This window comes from Lagopus muta, chromosome 14 (assembly GCF_023343835.1).
Source record: "Lagopus muta isolate bLagMut1 chromosome 14, bLagMut1 primary, whole genome shotgun sequence".
Lineage (NCBI taxonomy): Eukaryota > Metazoa > Chordata > Aves > Galliformes > Phasianidae > Lagopus > Lagopus muta.
In genome coordinates, this window is record NC_064446.1 from 16,686,287 (window position 1) to 16,697,633 (window position 11,347).

Here is an 11,347-nt window from a genome sequence, read left to right on the forward strand (position 1 = left end):
GGGGCGGCCGCTGCGCTCAGGGCCGGGGGTGCCCCGCGCTGCCGCCTGCGGGAGGTCCGGGCGGTGCGTGCCGTTCCGCTCCGCTGGGGGCGCCGCCCGGAGCTACGAGGGCTCGGCTGTTACCGCAGCGATGGTCCGCGTGCCGTCGGGCCGACAGCGGACGCGAACCGCAGCGACGGCGGGTTGCGTGATCTCTGGGCTTGTTTCGCTGCCCGCTGCTTACAGCGAGCTGAAGTTGGGGAGTGCTCCCTTCCGGCACCTCTGCGGCGCTCCGCCAGCTGTTAGCTCAGAGCGGAGATTTGCTTGCTTTGTGGTGCCCTCTGCTGCAGCGTTCCTACCGAGAGGAGCTGCTCAGAGCCACCGGCTCGCTGTCACACCGCTGGTCTCCACACCTGACCTGCGTCCCCGTCGTGCGGCACGCCTCAGCTTTCCCCGCTCTTTACATCAGTTTAGCCCCGATGTCCTCGCTTTTCCCTCCCCACCCTTTATTGGAGCAGTCTGTGCCTCCAAATGGAACCTGAGCCTGGGCAAAGAGTGCAAAAGCACATTGAGGTCCCCAGGCAGGTCAGCTCTGCTGACAACTTGCAACGCATGGGGGTCAGTGAAAAGCTGCTGTCTGAACAAAAAGGCAGCGGTTCCTGTGAGCACAGCGGGAATCCTTTCAGTGCCTTTGGACACACACTCAGACCTCTTTTCTAAGCACTCTTTACCAACCTCAGCCCTAACTGGTGCTGCTCAGATGTGAGGAGGAACAAATAGCCAGAGTGACGGCCTGGGAGGAAGAGGAAGGCATGCTCTGCAGCACAGGAGGAAATGGGAGGTGAAGGCATGCAGCCACCTCCCAAGGAACAGACCCGGCAGAGCTTACCTGGGGTGGTTCTGTCTGCAGGACTCATTGTTATCAACTCAGGTGGTTCCACACCACCACAGCTTGAGCTCCAGCATCCTGCACAAAGAAAGGCCTCAAGTAGAGTCATTACCTAATTGTGATGACGTAATTATAAAGCTCCAGTTATTAGGAAATAATGAACAACCTTGTTTTGCCTTTTAAAAAGGTTTGCCACGTTTCAACCTCTTGATAAAAGAAAGCAAAGGGGAGACAGCCACTATGTCAGTTCCTTTATATTCATCATCCATGAAAGCACAGCCCTTGGAGTGCCCTAAAGCACATTCAAAGACCTCAAGCAACCAAATTAAAGCAGAACTTATACTTCATTATAACACTCTATGATCTGCGCTCCATATTAACTTCCATCTTCTCCCTTGCCAGCTATTTGTGATCTTTCCAAAGGTCTCTTGCTCCCACCACAGTATAAATAAATGAGCCTGCACTGTGCTGGCAGGCACGGGGTTGCTGCATTACAGCAGTGCAAGATGGTGTGTTACACCCCAGCGTGTTCCCAACTCATCCCAACTCTCCTGAATCACACTGCAGGAGCTCTGCATTGCACTGTTCATCCCAGGAGGTGGCTGTGCTGTCCTGGAGGAATAAAACAGGATATGAAAATTAAGCACAGATTAATGAATGGAGGAGGCAAAGGTCATCAAGTGCTCGTGCTCAGAGGACTGGAGATCAGGAAGCAGGTTGTATTTGCCATTGAAGCAATTTCAAGGCATTTTCTGAGGAGCTGTTATTCAAGTTGTCTGCTTTTTGAAATATGGTCAATCCAGTGCAGTTAAGAAGAGCTTTCCTGAGTGAAGTACCCACAACTGAATGAGTTCTGATAGTCTATGCATTTGTGCTGGCTGAAGACACGTTGCAAAAGCGTTGTATTCTGCTACAAAGGGTGTTGCTGACCACCATCCATTGATTTATTTTCTCTCGACTCCAAAAATAACAAAAAAAGAGAAGATAAGAAAAGTATCTTGCAATCACAACCAGCTCTTGGTTTGTGCTGCCTTGTGCTGGAGCTGCCAAGGGTAGCAAAGCTGCGCTGCTCACTTAGGCCTGCCAGAGATGTTCGTCCAGATCAGGCGCTCACACAGCAGTCCTGTTGCTCATCCTGAAGGTTCTGCAGTTCTCCCTGAGCCCAAATCTGGATTTTCTGGTTTTCAGATGCAAGTAGAACTGCTTGTATAGAGACAGAGATTCATTTTTAAGCCTTCTCTGTATGTCACAAAGAAGCAAAGATGAACAGACATTGATGTTTAATAACTACTCCTTTTTTCTTTTCTATTACAAGCAATCTTTGCAGTCCTGATTTAAGACAACATAACGTTCTTGCTTGACACTTGCTTAAATCCCATTATGCCAGGTGCATTGAGTGCCATTCATTAAGAGCCCTTTTCCCTGACCATGCAGCACAGGACATTGCAGGAGGCTCACACAGGCTGATCCCCAACAGCTGCTGGGATCCCTGAGCCTCAGGTCAGATGCAAAGATCCATGGCATAAAGGAAACTCCACCACTTGAAGGAGATTCCAAGGCACTGCAGCAGTGCTGATGCTTGGCTCTGGCTTTCAGCTGTGCTGTGAGAATCCTTGGTCCTCCAATCCAGGTGGTGCAGATAAACACAACCCTCTCACATTCTGCAACGCAGGCCAGAGGAAACAGCTTGTTGGTAACTGTTTCATGCAGCACTTCCCCCTGGGTAGCCTTACAAATCAAATGGTTTGGGGTAGTTTATAGCAGCATAACCACCAAGAACCTCATTCGTATGGGACTTAGAAGGCTTTCCTACAGAAGTGCTGTCATCTTCCTGAGCCTGAAGAAGGGTCAGTGGGAGTTGTGGTCCATTTCCTGACTGATCCCAGCAGTGTGGCTGGGATGGCTGGAAACAGACCCCAGATTTTCCTGCTTCTTTGCACTGAAGGGCAGCATTCCCACACTGCACCTCTGCCAGGTTTGCATCGCTCTGCTGGAATGACAGTGCAGTTGCTTCTGGCAGAACCCACCAAGTTTATGGGCACCACCTGAAAAATGGGATGTTTGGGGCAGGTCATGCCACCACCTGTGTGGAATAAACAATGTTTTATAACCACAAACTCTGAGACGTGAATAGCTGCATCTGAATGGCTGAGATCCTGGTGTTACAGCTGAACCTTGCTGCCTTTTATCTGCAAACAGCCTTCGCCCCCACCACTCCCCAGACTTTCGCTCGCTTGTTTATCCATTGAAGGTTACTGCATTTCTCCAGAGAACAAAGGAGGAGCTGTTTCCCCCTCACAGTGCATGCTCTTTGTTTACATGAAAATATCAACAGTGAAACTGAAAAACGGTGAGCGCTGTCATTCTGTTGTTCTGACTTCATTTCAGGGAAAGTCAGCTCTCCTGGAGGTAGAAATGCCATTGGCAGCCAGCACAGCCAAAGCTCGCCTTCCTGCAAAGCAGCAGAGCCACATCCAACTGCAGCTGCCCCACACATCCCCCCTTCCTTCCTCCTTTGCTTCCCCCATAGCACTTCATCTTCCTGGTGGGAAGGAGCAGGACCTGAGATGCTGTCTCCTTCAGTTCTGAAGTGCCACAGACATTCCTTTGCTGCGATGCAGTGCTTTATCTCCCAGTTTGCTTCCAGGGTTTGTGTGGTGTGAATACTTGCAGCCACGAGGCCATTGCCCTCCTCACCTGAGGGGGTGGCAGACTCAGCCTCAAATGAATCGTGGGTTTCTGTACATTGCTTTTGTCCCAGCCAGTAAATCTGAAATATCAAGACATGTAACAGTTGGCTTGAAATCTCCTGAAAGCAGCCCACAGAGATCCCTAAATAGCCTCACACAAAATATTTGCTTTATAGGTTTTTGGTGGCATAAAAGAAGCAGCAGAACTTCTCGTGGTTTTTAAGGCTGGCAGTTCCAGATGATGGGTAAGCAATGCCCACAGTGCTCTGGGCTCATTTATTATCTATATTAATTACATTCATTCAAACAGCTTAACTTCTGCTGTAAGTTAAGGAAATGCCTTATTAAAAAAAGCCTATCCTTCAGAACTGTTTTCTCCCCCCCTTCTTGCTCATTGTCAGGTATGAACTCTACTCCCAGTGCACAGCTGAAGGTTTGCAATGCCAGCATCAGGGACTGCTGAGATTCTTTTATGCCTGCAAGAGATTCCAGTAAGAAAGAACGATTAACGTTGAAATCAAGCCATAGCAATTCATTTTGGGATGCTCATTATTAGCTCTCTGCAGTAGGCAAGGCAGATCTGCAGGGATGCCATAAGCTGGAAAGCGTTGCTAATACAGTGAAACCCCCCACACGAGCAGCTCTCTCAGCAGAGGGCTACTGCACAGCCGCATCTAAAGGCAGTAATGAGAGGTGTGCGATGCCCACAGAAGCACTGAATTGCTCTGAGCAGCACAAGGACCGCGTGCCATTGTGTGACAGAACACTGAAGCAGCACAACGATTTTGAGGAGCTGGCACTGAGCCAGCTTGTGAGCAAGAGATAAAATAGCTTTTTGGAGATGTGCACGCAAGGATGGAGCCGGGAGGGGAAAGGCTGCCAAGGGAAGGACTGAGCAATCCCTTCCACCACCACAAATGGGTGCGGAGAGGCAGGAAGGAGGGAGGTGCGCTGCGTGGAGGCTGCTGCACCTTGAGCCGCCTTCAAAATGGAGATTTGGGCACAGGCTGAGATTCCATTTCAGTCGAACTCTAAGGCAGGGAGAACAAAAGCCTGTTTTCTGTTTTTCTCATCCATCCTGACGCAGAGAGCTACTTTCATCTGTCTTTGTGCCGCGCTGACTCTGCTTGCTTTGTGTTCTCTCTCTTGCTGTTTTCCTAGACAAACTGTTCAGTCACTCAGGAATTGATTCACTGATCTCAATCACAACACTCAGCAGAGGAGAAAACAAGTTAGTGCCTGAGCGTTGTCCCTGCAGCAGGGCTTCAGCCCTCCTCCTCCTCCTGGGGAAAGGCGTTTCTCTGGGGCTTCTTTTCTTCTGTAGAGCTGAGAACAATAATTACATTAAGAGAAGTTCTTAAGCAGAAGTAACTGATATGGCAGCACAGTCAGACAGTTCTCTGTATGAAAAGAGAACACCTCCCCTCTGTCAGATGCACACAAGTAGGCGCAGGCATGCTGTGAAGGTTTCATCAGTGATACAGTTGCGCGTGTTGTAGTAGGTATTAAGCAGCCAAAAGATAAACACACAGCAGAGATACACTCAGACACATAGTAGCACACGCTACAGAACGTATTTCAGAGCGCAGAGCCATCCACCCATCCTTTTGCTCCCATTCGTGCCGGGCGCTGTCACGGAGCCACAGACGGGCGCTGCTCCGGCAGAATCTTTGGGGAGCAGAGCTGCAACCGCTGCTCAGAGCCGCACCAACAGCCAACGCCGAGCCCCAAACCACCGTTGTAGAGAGCTGAAAGAGGAACCAGCCGATGGAGCGTTGGGTGAGAAACCCGAGTGCACCTCCTCCTGCAACACAACGAACACAGCGGGACGCGCGGCTGCGCTTTGCTGCTGCGGGAAGGTGACGTCTGTCACAGCCCGGGGAGTGGAGATGGGGACAGACGAGGGGGACACACTGCTTCCCCGAGCAGCCGAGGCTCCTTTCTCCCCCAGCCCCTCCAGCTAAACACGCGGCTCCAGAAACTCTGCGGTTAAATACTCCAGCAAACAAAGTTGGCCCCGAGAGCCCGGCTGCCGCGTCCAACCCACACTTGGGGGCGGGAGGAGGAGAGCGGCGGAGGGAGCCGGGCCGTCCCTGCCCCTCACCTGCCCCTCACCCCGCACCTGCCCGGGAGCGCCGGCAGCGCAGCACCGCCCCGCGGGGAGGAGAGAGGAGGGAGGCGCGGCCGAACCGCCCCGCTCCGCTCCCATCGACGGAGGCGGCGGAGCGGGCGGCTCCATCACCTCGGCCCGCAGGTGCGCGCTGCCCGCCGGTCCCGGCAGCTTCGTCTCGGGGGGTTCGAGCGGCGGAGCGCTGCGGGCGGCGGCGGCCCCACCTGTGGCTGCGGGATGGCGGAGCTCGCCCTCGGCCGCGCCGCCGTGCTGGGCTTCCTGCGGGAGCGCGGCGGGTGGGCGAGCAACGCAGAGCTGCTGAGCGCCTTCCGGCCGCTGCTGGAGGCCGGCGGGGACGCGTCGGAGCGGGCGGAGCGGCGGGAGCGCTTCAAGGAGGCGGTGAACGCCGTGGCGGTGGTGAAGGAGCGGCAGGGCACCAAGTTCGTCGTGCTGCGGAGGCACCTGCGGCCCGGCCCGCCCCCGGAGCAGCGCGGGGATGGAGGTTCCGAGCCCCCGTCCGAGGAGCGGCTGTCCTCGCCGTCCCCTGAGGAGCTGCCGTCGCCTCGGGCCGTGTCCGAGCTCCGCGGGCTCTTCCAGGCTGGAGGCGGCGGGGTGCCGCTGCCCGCCGGCGGGGCAAACGCCCGCAGGGAGCCGCCCCCCAAGCCCTGCATGCTGCCGGTGCGCTGCGTGCCGGCCCCGGCTGCTCCCAACTCCGCTGCAGCTTCGGGGCTGTCCGAAATGCCGGAGACAGCCGCATCGCCCTTACCCGATGAGGAGGACGGCGGGTGCCACTCGCCCAGCCTGCGCCGGGTCCCCAAGAATCACCGGGCCAGTGAGGAGCTGACAGAAGTGCCGCTGGAGGAGGCTGAGCACCGCTGGCTGCTGATGGCGGCTGAGGGGCAGTGGTCCCAGCAGCTCCACGGGCTGCTGTTGGGTGATGCCAGCCTGGCGGCCCGCAGGGACTTCATCTCAGGCTTCACCGCCCTGCACTGGGCCGCCAAGAACGGCAACTGCGACATGGTGAGGAACATCATCGACGTAGCAGGGAAGGAAGGGGCCCACGTCAACGTGGACGCCAGGTCTCACGGTGGCTACACGGCGCTGCACCTCGCTGCCATGCACGGCCGGGACGCCGTCATCTCCGTGCTGGTCCGCAGCTACCATGCCAAGATCGACCTGAGGGACTACAGCGGGAAGAAGCCACACCAGTACTTGAAGGATGGGACCTCTGTGGCAGTCAGGCGCCTACTGGGGGACCCTACACTCCAACACCCCACAGGACCCGCGGTGCCCATCAAGAAGAGCACCAAGATCGCTGCGTCCATCCTGAGCTCCACCAGCACTTTCCTGGGGGTCATATCCGATGACATGGCTTTCTACGATCTCACCAAAGGTTTGAGGAAGCCTTCGTCCTTGAACAAGCTGCTGACTGCCACCACAGGCCCCAGGAGGAAGCCGAAAACCAGAGGGGGATTTCCTTCATACTGCTCGCTCTCCGAGGTGGTGGAGGAGGAGGAGCATGAGGAGGCTGTCATGAAGCGCAGGCCGGTTTCTGAGCTGTTCTTTGGCCATTAGGCTCTGCCTTCCTGGGGTCACAATCGTTCAGTAGCGTGACTGGGGAGCTTGGTTTTCTCTCACAGAAGTCAATGGGATTTCTTCTCCCCGTGTCTTTCTTTTTGGAAGTTTAACTGAATGGCAGATGGGGTCTGGCTCCACAGGTCACTGGATGAAGCCCAGCTCTCAGAAGCTTGAGGAGAGGGAGCTGCCCTGTGAGCACTGCAGTGCCATAGGCACCAGCACACCAATGACGACCACAAACATCACACTTCATGGCTGAAAAGCTGGAACAACGTCTGTGTGTAGACAGGCTATCAATGTCTTAAGGTACAGCTTCTTGTTCTGCATTCCTCAGCTGAAGAGCTGCGTGTTTTACACTGTGAACAGCACGCTGGTAGCTGGCTGCTTTAACGTGGCTTGTTCTACAGCAGGCTGAAATTATTACGAGAAAGACGCATGGTTTTCTATGATGATTCTGATTGTTTTGGTAACAGAAGAGGAAACTTTCTATTTTAAAATTGTGCATTTAGTTTTTTCAAAACAAAGTTTCTCACTCTCAGAAATACTAACATGTCTTTATTGTCGCCTAAAGCATTTTCCTTGGCAGGGTTAAAAAGGAAAAAACCCCAACCCTTGTTGCTCTGTCTCCATGATCTGTCTACCTCAGTCCGAAGCTCGGTTTGCATTTCTCTTTGTGTTCCCTTCCCGCAGGACTTTGCCCAGGTGGTGCCGACTGTGCCTCGATACTGTCAGCATTTGGCTGCAGTTCAGTGGCTTCATCTGAATGAACACATTTTTGATATCAGATGATATAATAAAATGAAGTGAGAAAGTAGGAATCGGATCCTGCAGGGTATCTGAGCAGCACTGAGGCTGCTGAGGCAGAATTTTTTATTTAACACTTGAACTTTGGTTTTGAGCTATTTGGAAACAATATTTATTTAAAAAACGGGCTTTGTTCTGTTGGGTGTTTCATGGTCAAATGTGTGCATGGCCTCTGAAAGCAGTGTGTATCTCAACTGCATGAGTTGCTGATCTGAAACTCGCTTTACTTTTTCTCCTGTATTATAGACGTAATTGTTTTTCTTAAGTAGAGCGGTGTGCTTGACTTGCAGCTGGAGAGCTGTTTGGAGCTACGTCTGCAATGAGATTATCGGTTTTTAAATTACTCACTTAAAGCTGCCTTGAAATGAAGAGGCAGAGCTGAGAGCAGCAGCTGCCTGCAGTGCTTCTGTGCTCACAACGCAGCCGCCGAGCTGTGTGAGCAGAGGTGACAGAGGTGACAGAGCTCTGCGCGTGCTCTGCTCTCAGCCCCAGTCAGGTGTTTTGGTTTCCTTGCAACACTGGTTTGCATGCCTTGCCTTTCTTTCCGAGCCAGTGACTCCAGGAATGTGTCTTTCAGCCTTGCTTTAAGCCTAGTGCCGTAGGACCACATTGAAGGTGACTCCATCTCCTCTGTGCCCCTGCCCCGATGTGGTGCTGCCTGCAGGAGGGGCTGAGCTGCTGCTCTCACAGACAGGGATTCATTTGTTGTCACTCTGTTTCTGTGTCAAACTCATTAACTGAATGTTAATGATCAAGCACCTTGTGACTTATACATCCGGAGATGGGTTAAAAACAATAATAATGATCCTATTTGCTCCATAGGTGTTGGAGTGACTGCTGACCAGTGTGGTCGTTTGAAGCCTTGGTTTTGTGCTTCAGCTCAAATTGGCTCTTGGGCCTGCAGGAAAATGTCTGTTTCAATGTTTTTGTGACATTAAACGCTTTCTTTGCTGTAGCTCTTGAAACCACAGAGGCATTTGTGTGCATTTGTGTTACTGCTGGCAGCTGGGGCTGCCTGGGGACAGCATCCTGTGGCAGCTGGGAAACGGCTCCAGTTTGAGTCAGTCTTATTTGGAAGTTTGTCTGCTAGTTGTGCCTGCGCCCCTGGCTGTGCCTCTTCATATCACACCACTGAACCTTTAGCGCTTCTTTGGTGTAAATCCAACCTGCAGCAGAAGCAAGGCACAAAGATGGAGCGTTTTCAGTTTTAAAAGCCAACAACCAGTACAGCTCGGTTGCAGCTACACCATGAGGAAAGCAGGGGGCTGCTTCAAAGCGAAACCAAGAAGTCACAGCTGAGATAACTGACTTCGCTGCAGCACATGCCAGCCAGGAAGCTCTGCAGTATTCTTTGCTGTGAGGTGCTGCAGTTAGCTGGTGCTGGTGCTGTGCCCAAACCCGTGGCCCTGCAGTGCACCCAGCAGAGGTTGCGACACACGGAGCTCACAGGGCTGGGTGCTGCCAGCACCTCTGTGCCGTGACGCAGCTCACTCCTCGCTGAGAGATGGGGGAGGAGGTGGTGTTTGGGCAGGCTGTGCTGGGCGGTGCTGTAGGACTTCAGGTGCAAACAAATCCTCAGAAGTACAGAGAACGCACTGCTGCAATTTGACAAATATAGATATGTTCAGCTTGCAGCAAAACCAGTTCTTCAGCTTCTCTGGGTCCTGGTTTTGTATGTTGCTGTTTACGCGGGAGGGGATGTGGTACAGAATTCTCACCAACTCATGGGAGTAGTTTTGTGGCAGAGACTAAGGCTAATGCTGCCCCATGAATCCATCAGCTGACTCAATTCACCTTGCGTTCTGCTGTTTCAATCCCAAATCCAGCTGAAGGACTTTGGCACAAGTGAATGGGAGCTGAGAAGCTTAACCACCAGCTGCAGGCCGGTCTGGTGAGCTGCCTGCTGTGCCATCGCAACAAAGGGTCTGGCCCTGTCCTGCCAAGGAGAATTTACAAGATTTCAGCTTCTTCACAAGGCTGAGGTCCAGCAAAAGAGCAGCTCAGTCACTGCAGGCCTAAAGGGAGCAGAGCACCCAGGGAACAGCCCCCTCTGAGCTCCCATTGCACTGTCCTTCTTCCACCATGCCCTACATTCCTTGGATGCATTCCTGACTTACACATTAGTCTGAGCAAAATGGCAAAGTGGTCATTTTTGTTCTGATGATTGGTACTAAAGGGGGACCCTACAAATTTGTGAGGAGGTCACTGACACAGACTTGGCTCCATGTAGCATGGGCACAAACAACATGTTGTTTGTCCTCATTCTCCCTCCCAGAGCAAATATAAAAGCTCTGCAGCATAATGAGGAACATTCATTTTCCATTCCAGTTCCAAGATTTATTTCACTAATTTATAAGGCAAATCATTAAGCACCTCTTACCCTCATGCTGAGCTCAGCTTGTCACTGACTGCAGTGTCTTTATATTTGTGTACCGCCAGGAAAACAGCACATCACAGCCAGGGCCTGTTTTTCATCGCCAGTGGGAAGAGCTGCAGCCAAAGCAATGCTTCCCCTTTCCTACCTCCCTTCTCGCCTTCTCTGTCTGAGGAACAGCTGAGGAAACCCTTCAGCAGCTGGCAGGGTACATCACAACTGCTGCAGTCACAGCATTGAGCAGCAGTGATGGGTGTGCAGCCCAGGATCCAGCCACTGCTGAGCACTGCTTGCTGCAAGTGGCAGCAGCCACTGCTGCTCCTTGGGCAGTCGGTTACCAGAAGGGTTACAGCAGGAGGTGCTGTAACAGGAAGAATTACTTTCCTCCTGCCCTTCCTTCCCCCATCCCCCTCACCTCGAAACTCCCCAGCTGAGGTAGGAGACCTCACTGAGGAGCCATGGAGCTTTCATTTTCACTGAGCACAACACAGCACCCAAACACACAACGCTTGGCAAAAGCTGTGAGTGCTGTGCACACCAGGACTTTGCTGCCCTGCATGCCAGCAGACACCATGGCTGGCAAGCATCTGTCCCATAAACACCATATTGAAAGAGCAAAGCACATGGAAGACAAACCATGGCACAGAAATTCCTGGCCATTCAGGTGAGGTGGCCGCATGCTGTGTGTGTGCATGGCACCGTGCTCCCTCCAAACAGCTGCACTGCTGGCAGTATCTCCTGTGGGACACAGACGGGCTCAGCAAGGCCACACCAATAACACCATCCCAGCAGCACCCTGCAGCACGTGCAGACTTGTGACCATGTTTTCTCTTGTGTTTTCCTCCACCCGTTTCCTGCGGCCACAGCTAAGCAAAGCAGGGCAGCTGAGTGCAGGGCTTTCCAAGCAGCTCTGCCCATCCAAG

The 11,347-nt window shown here is 53.1% G+C and overlaps 1 protein-coding gene across 1 annotated transcript; it reads left to right on the plus strand.

The window, feature by feature from the left end:
- The first annotated feature begins 56 nt into the window (after window positions 1-56).
- Window positions 57-11,347, plus strand: SOWAHA (sosondowah ankyrin repeat domain family member A). Its single transcript, XM_048960166.1, has one exon. The coding sequence runs from the start codon at window positions 5,906-5,908 to the stop codon at window positions 7,241-7,243; it is 1,338 nt and encodes a 445-aa protein (XP_048816123.1). The 5' UTR covers window positions 57-5,905; the 3' UTR covers window positions 7,244-11,347.

Coding starts and splice junctions, on each gene's coding strand:
- SOWAHA (XM_048960166.1), top strand. CDS start 5,906: ATGGCGGAGCTCGCCCTCGGCCGCGCCGCCGTGCTGGGCTTCCTGCGG.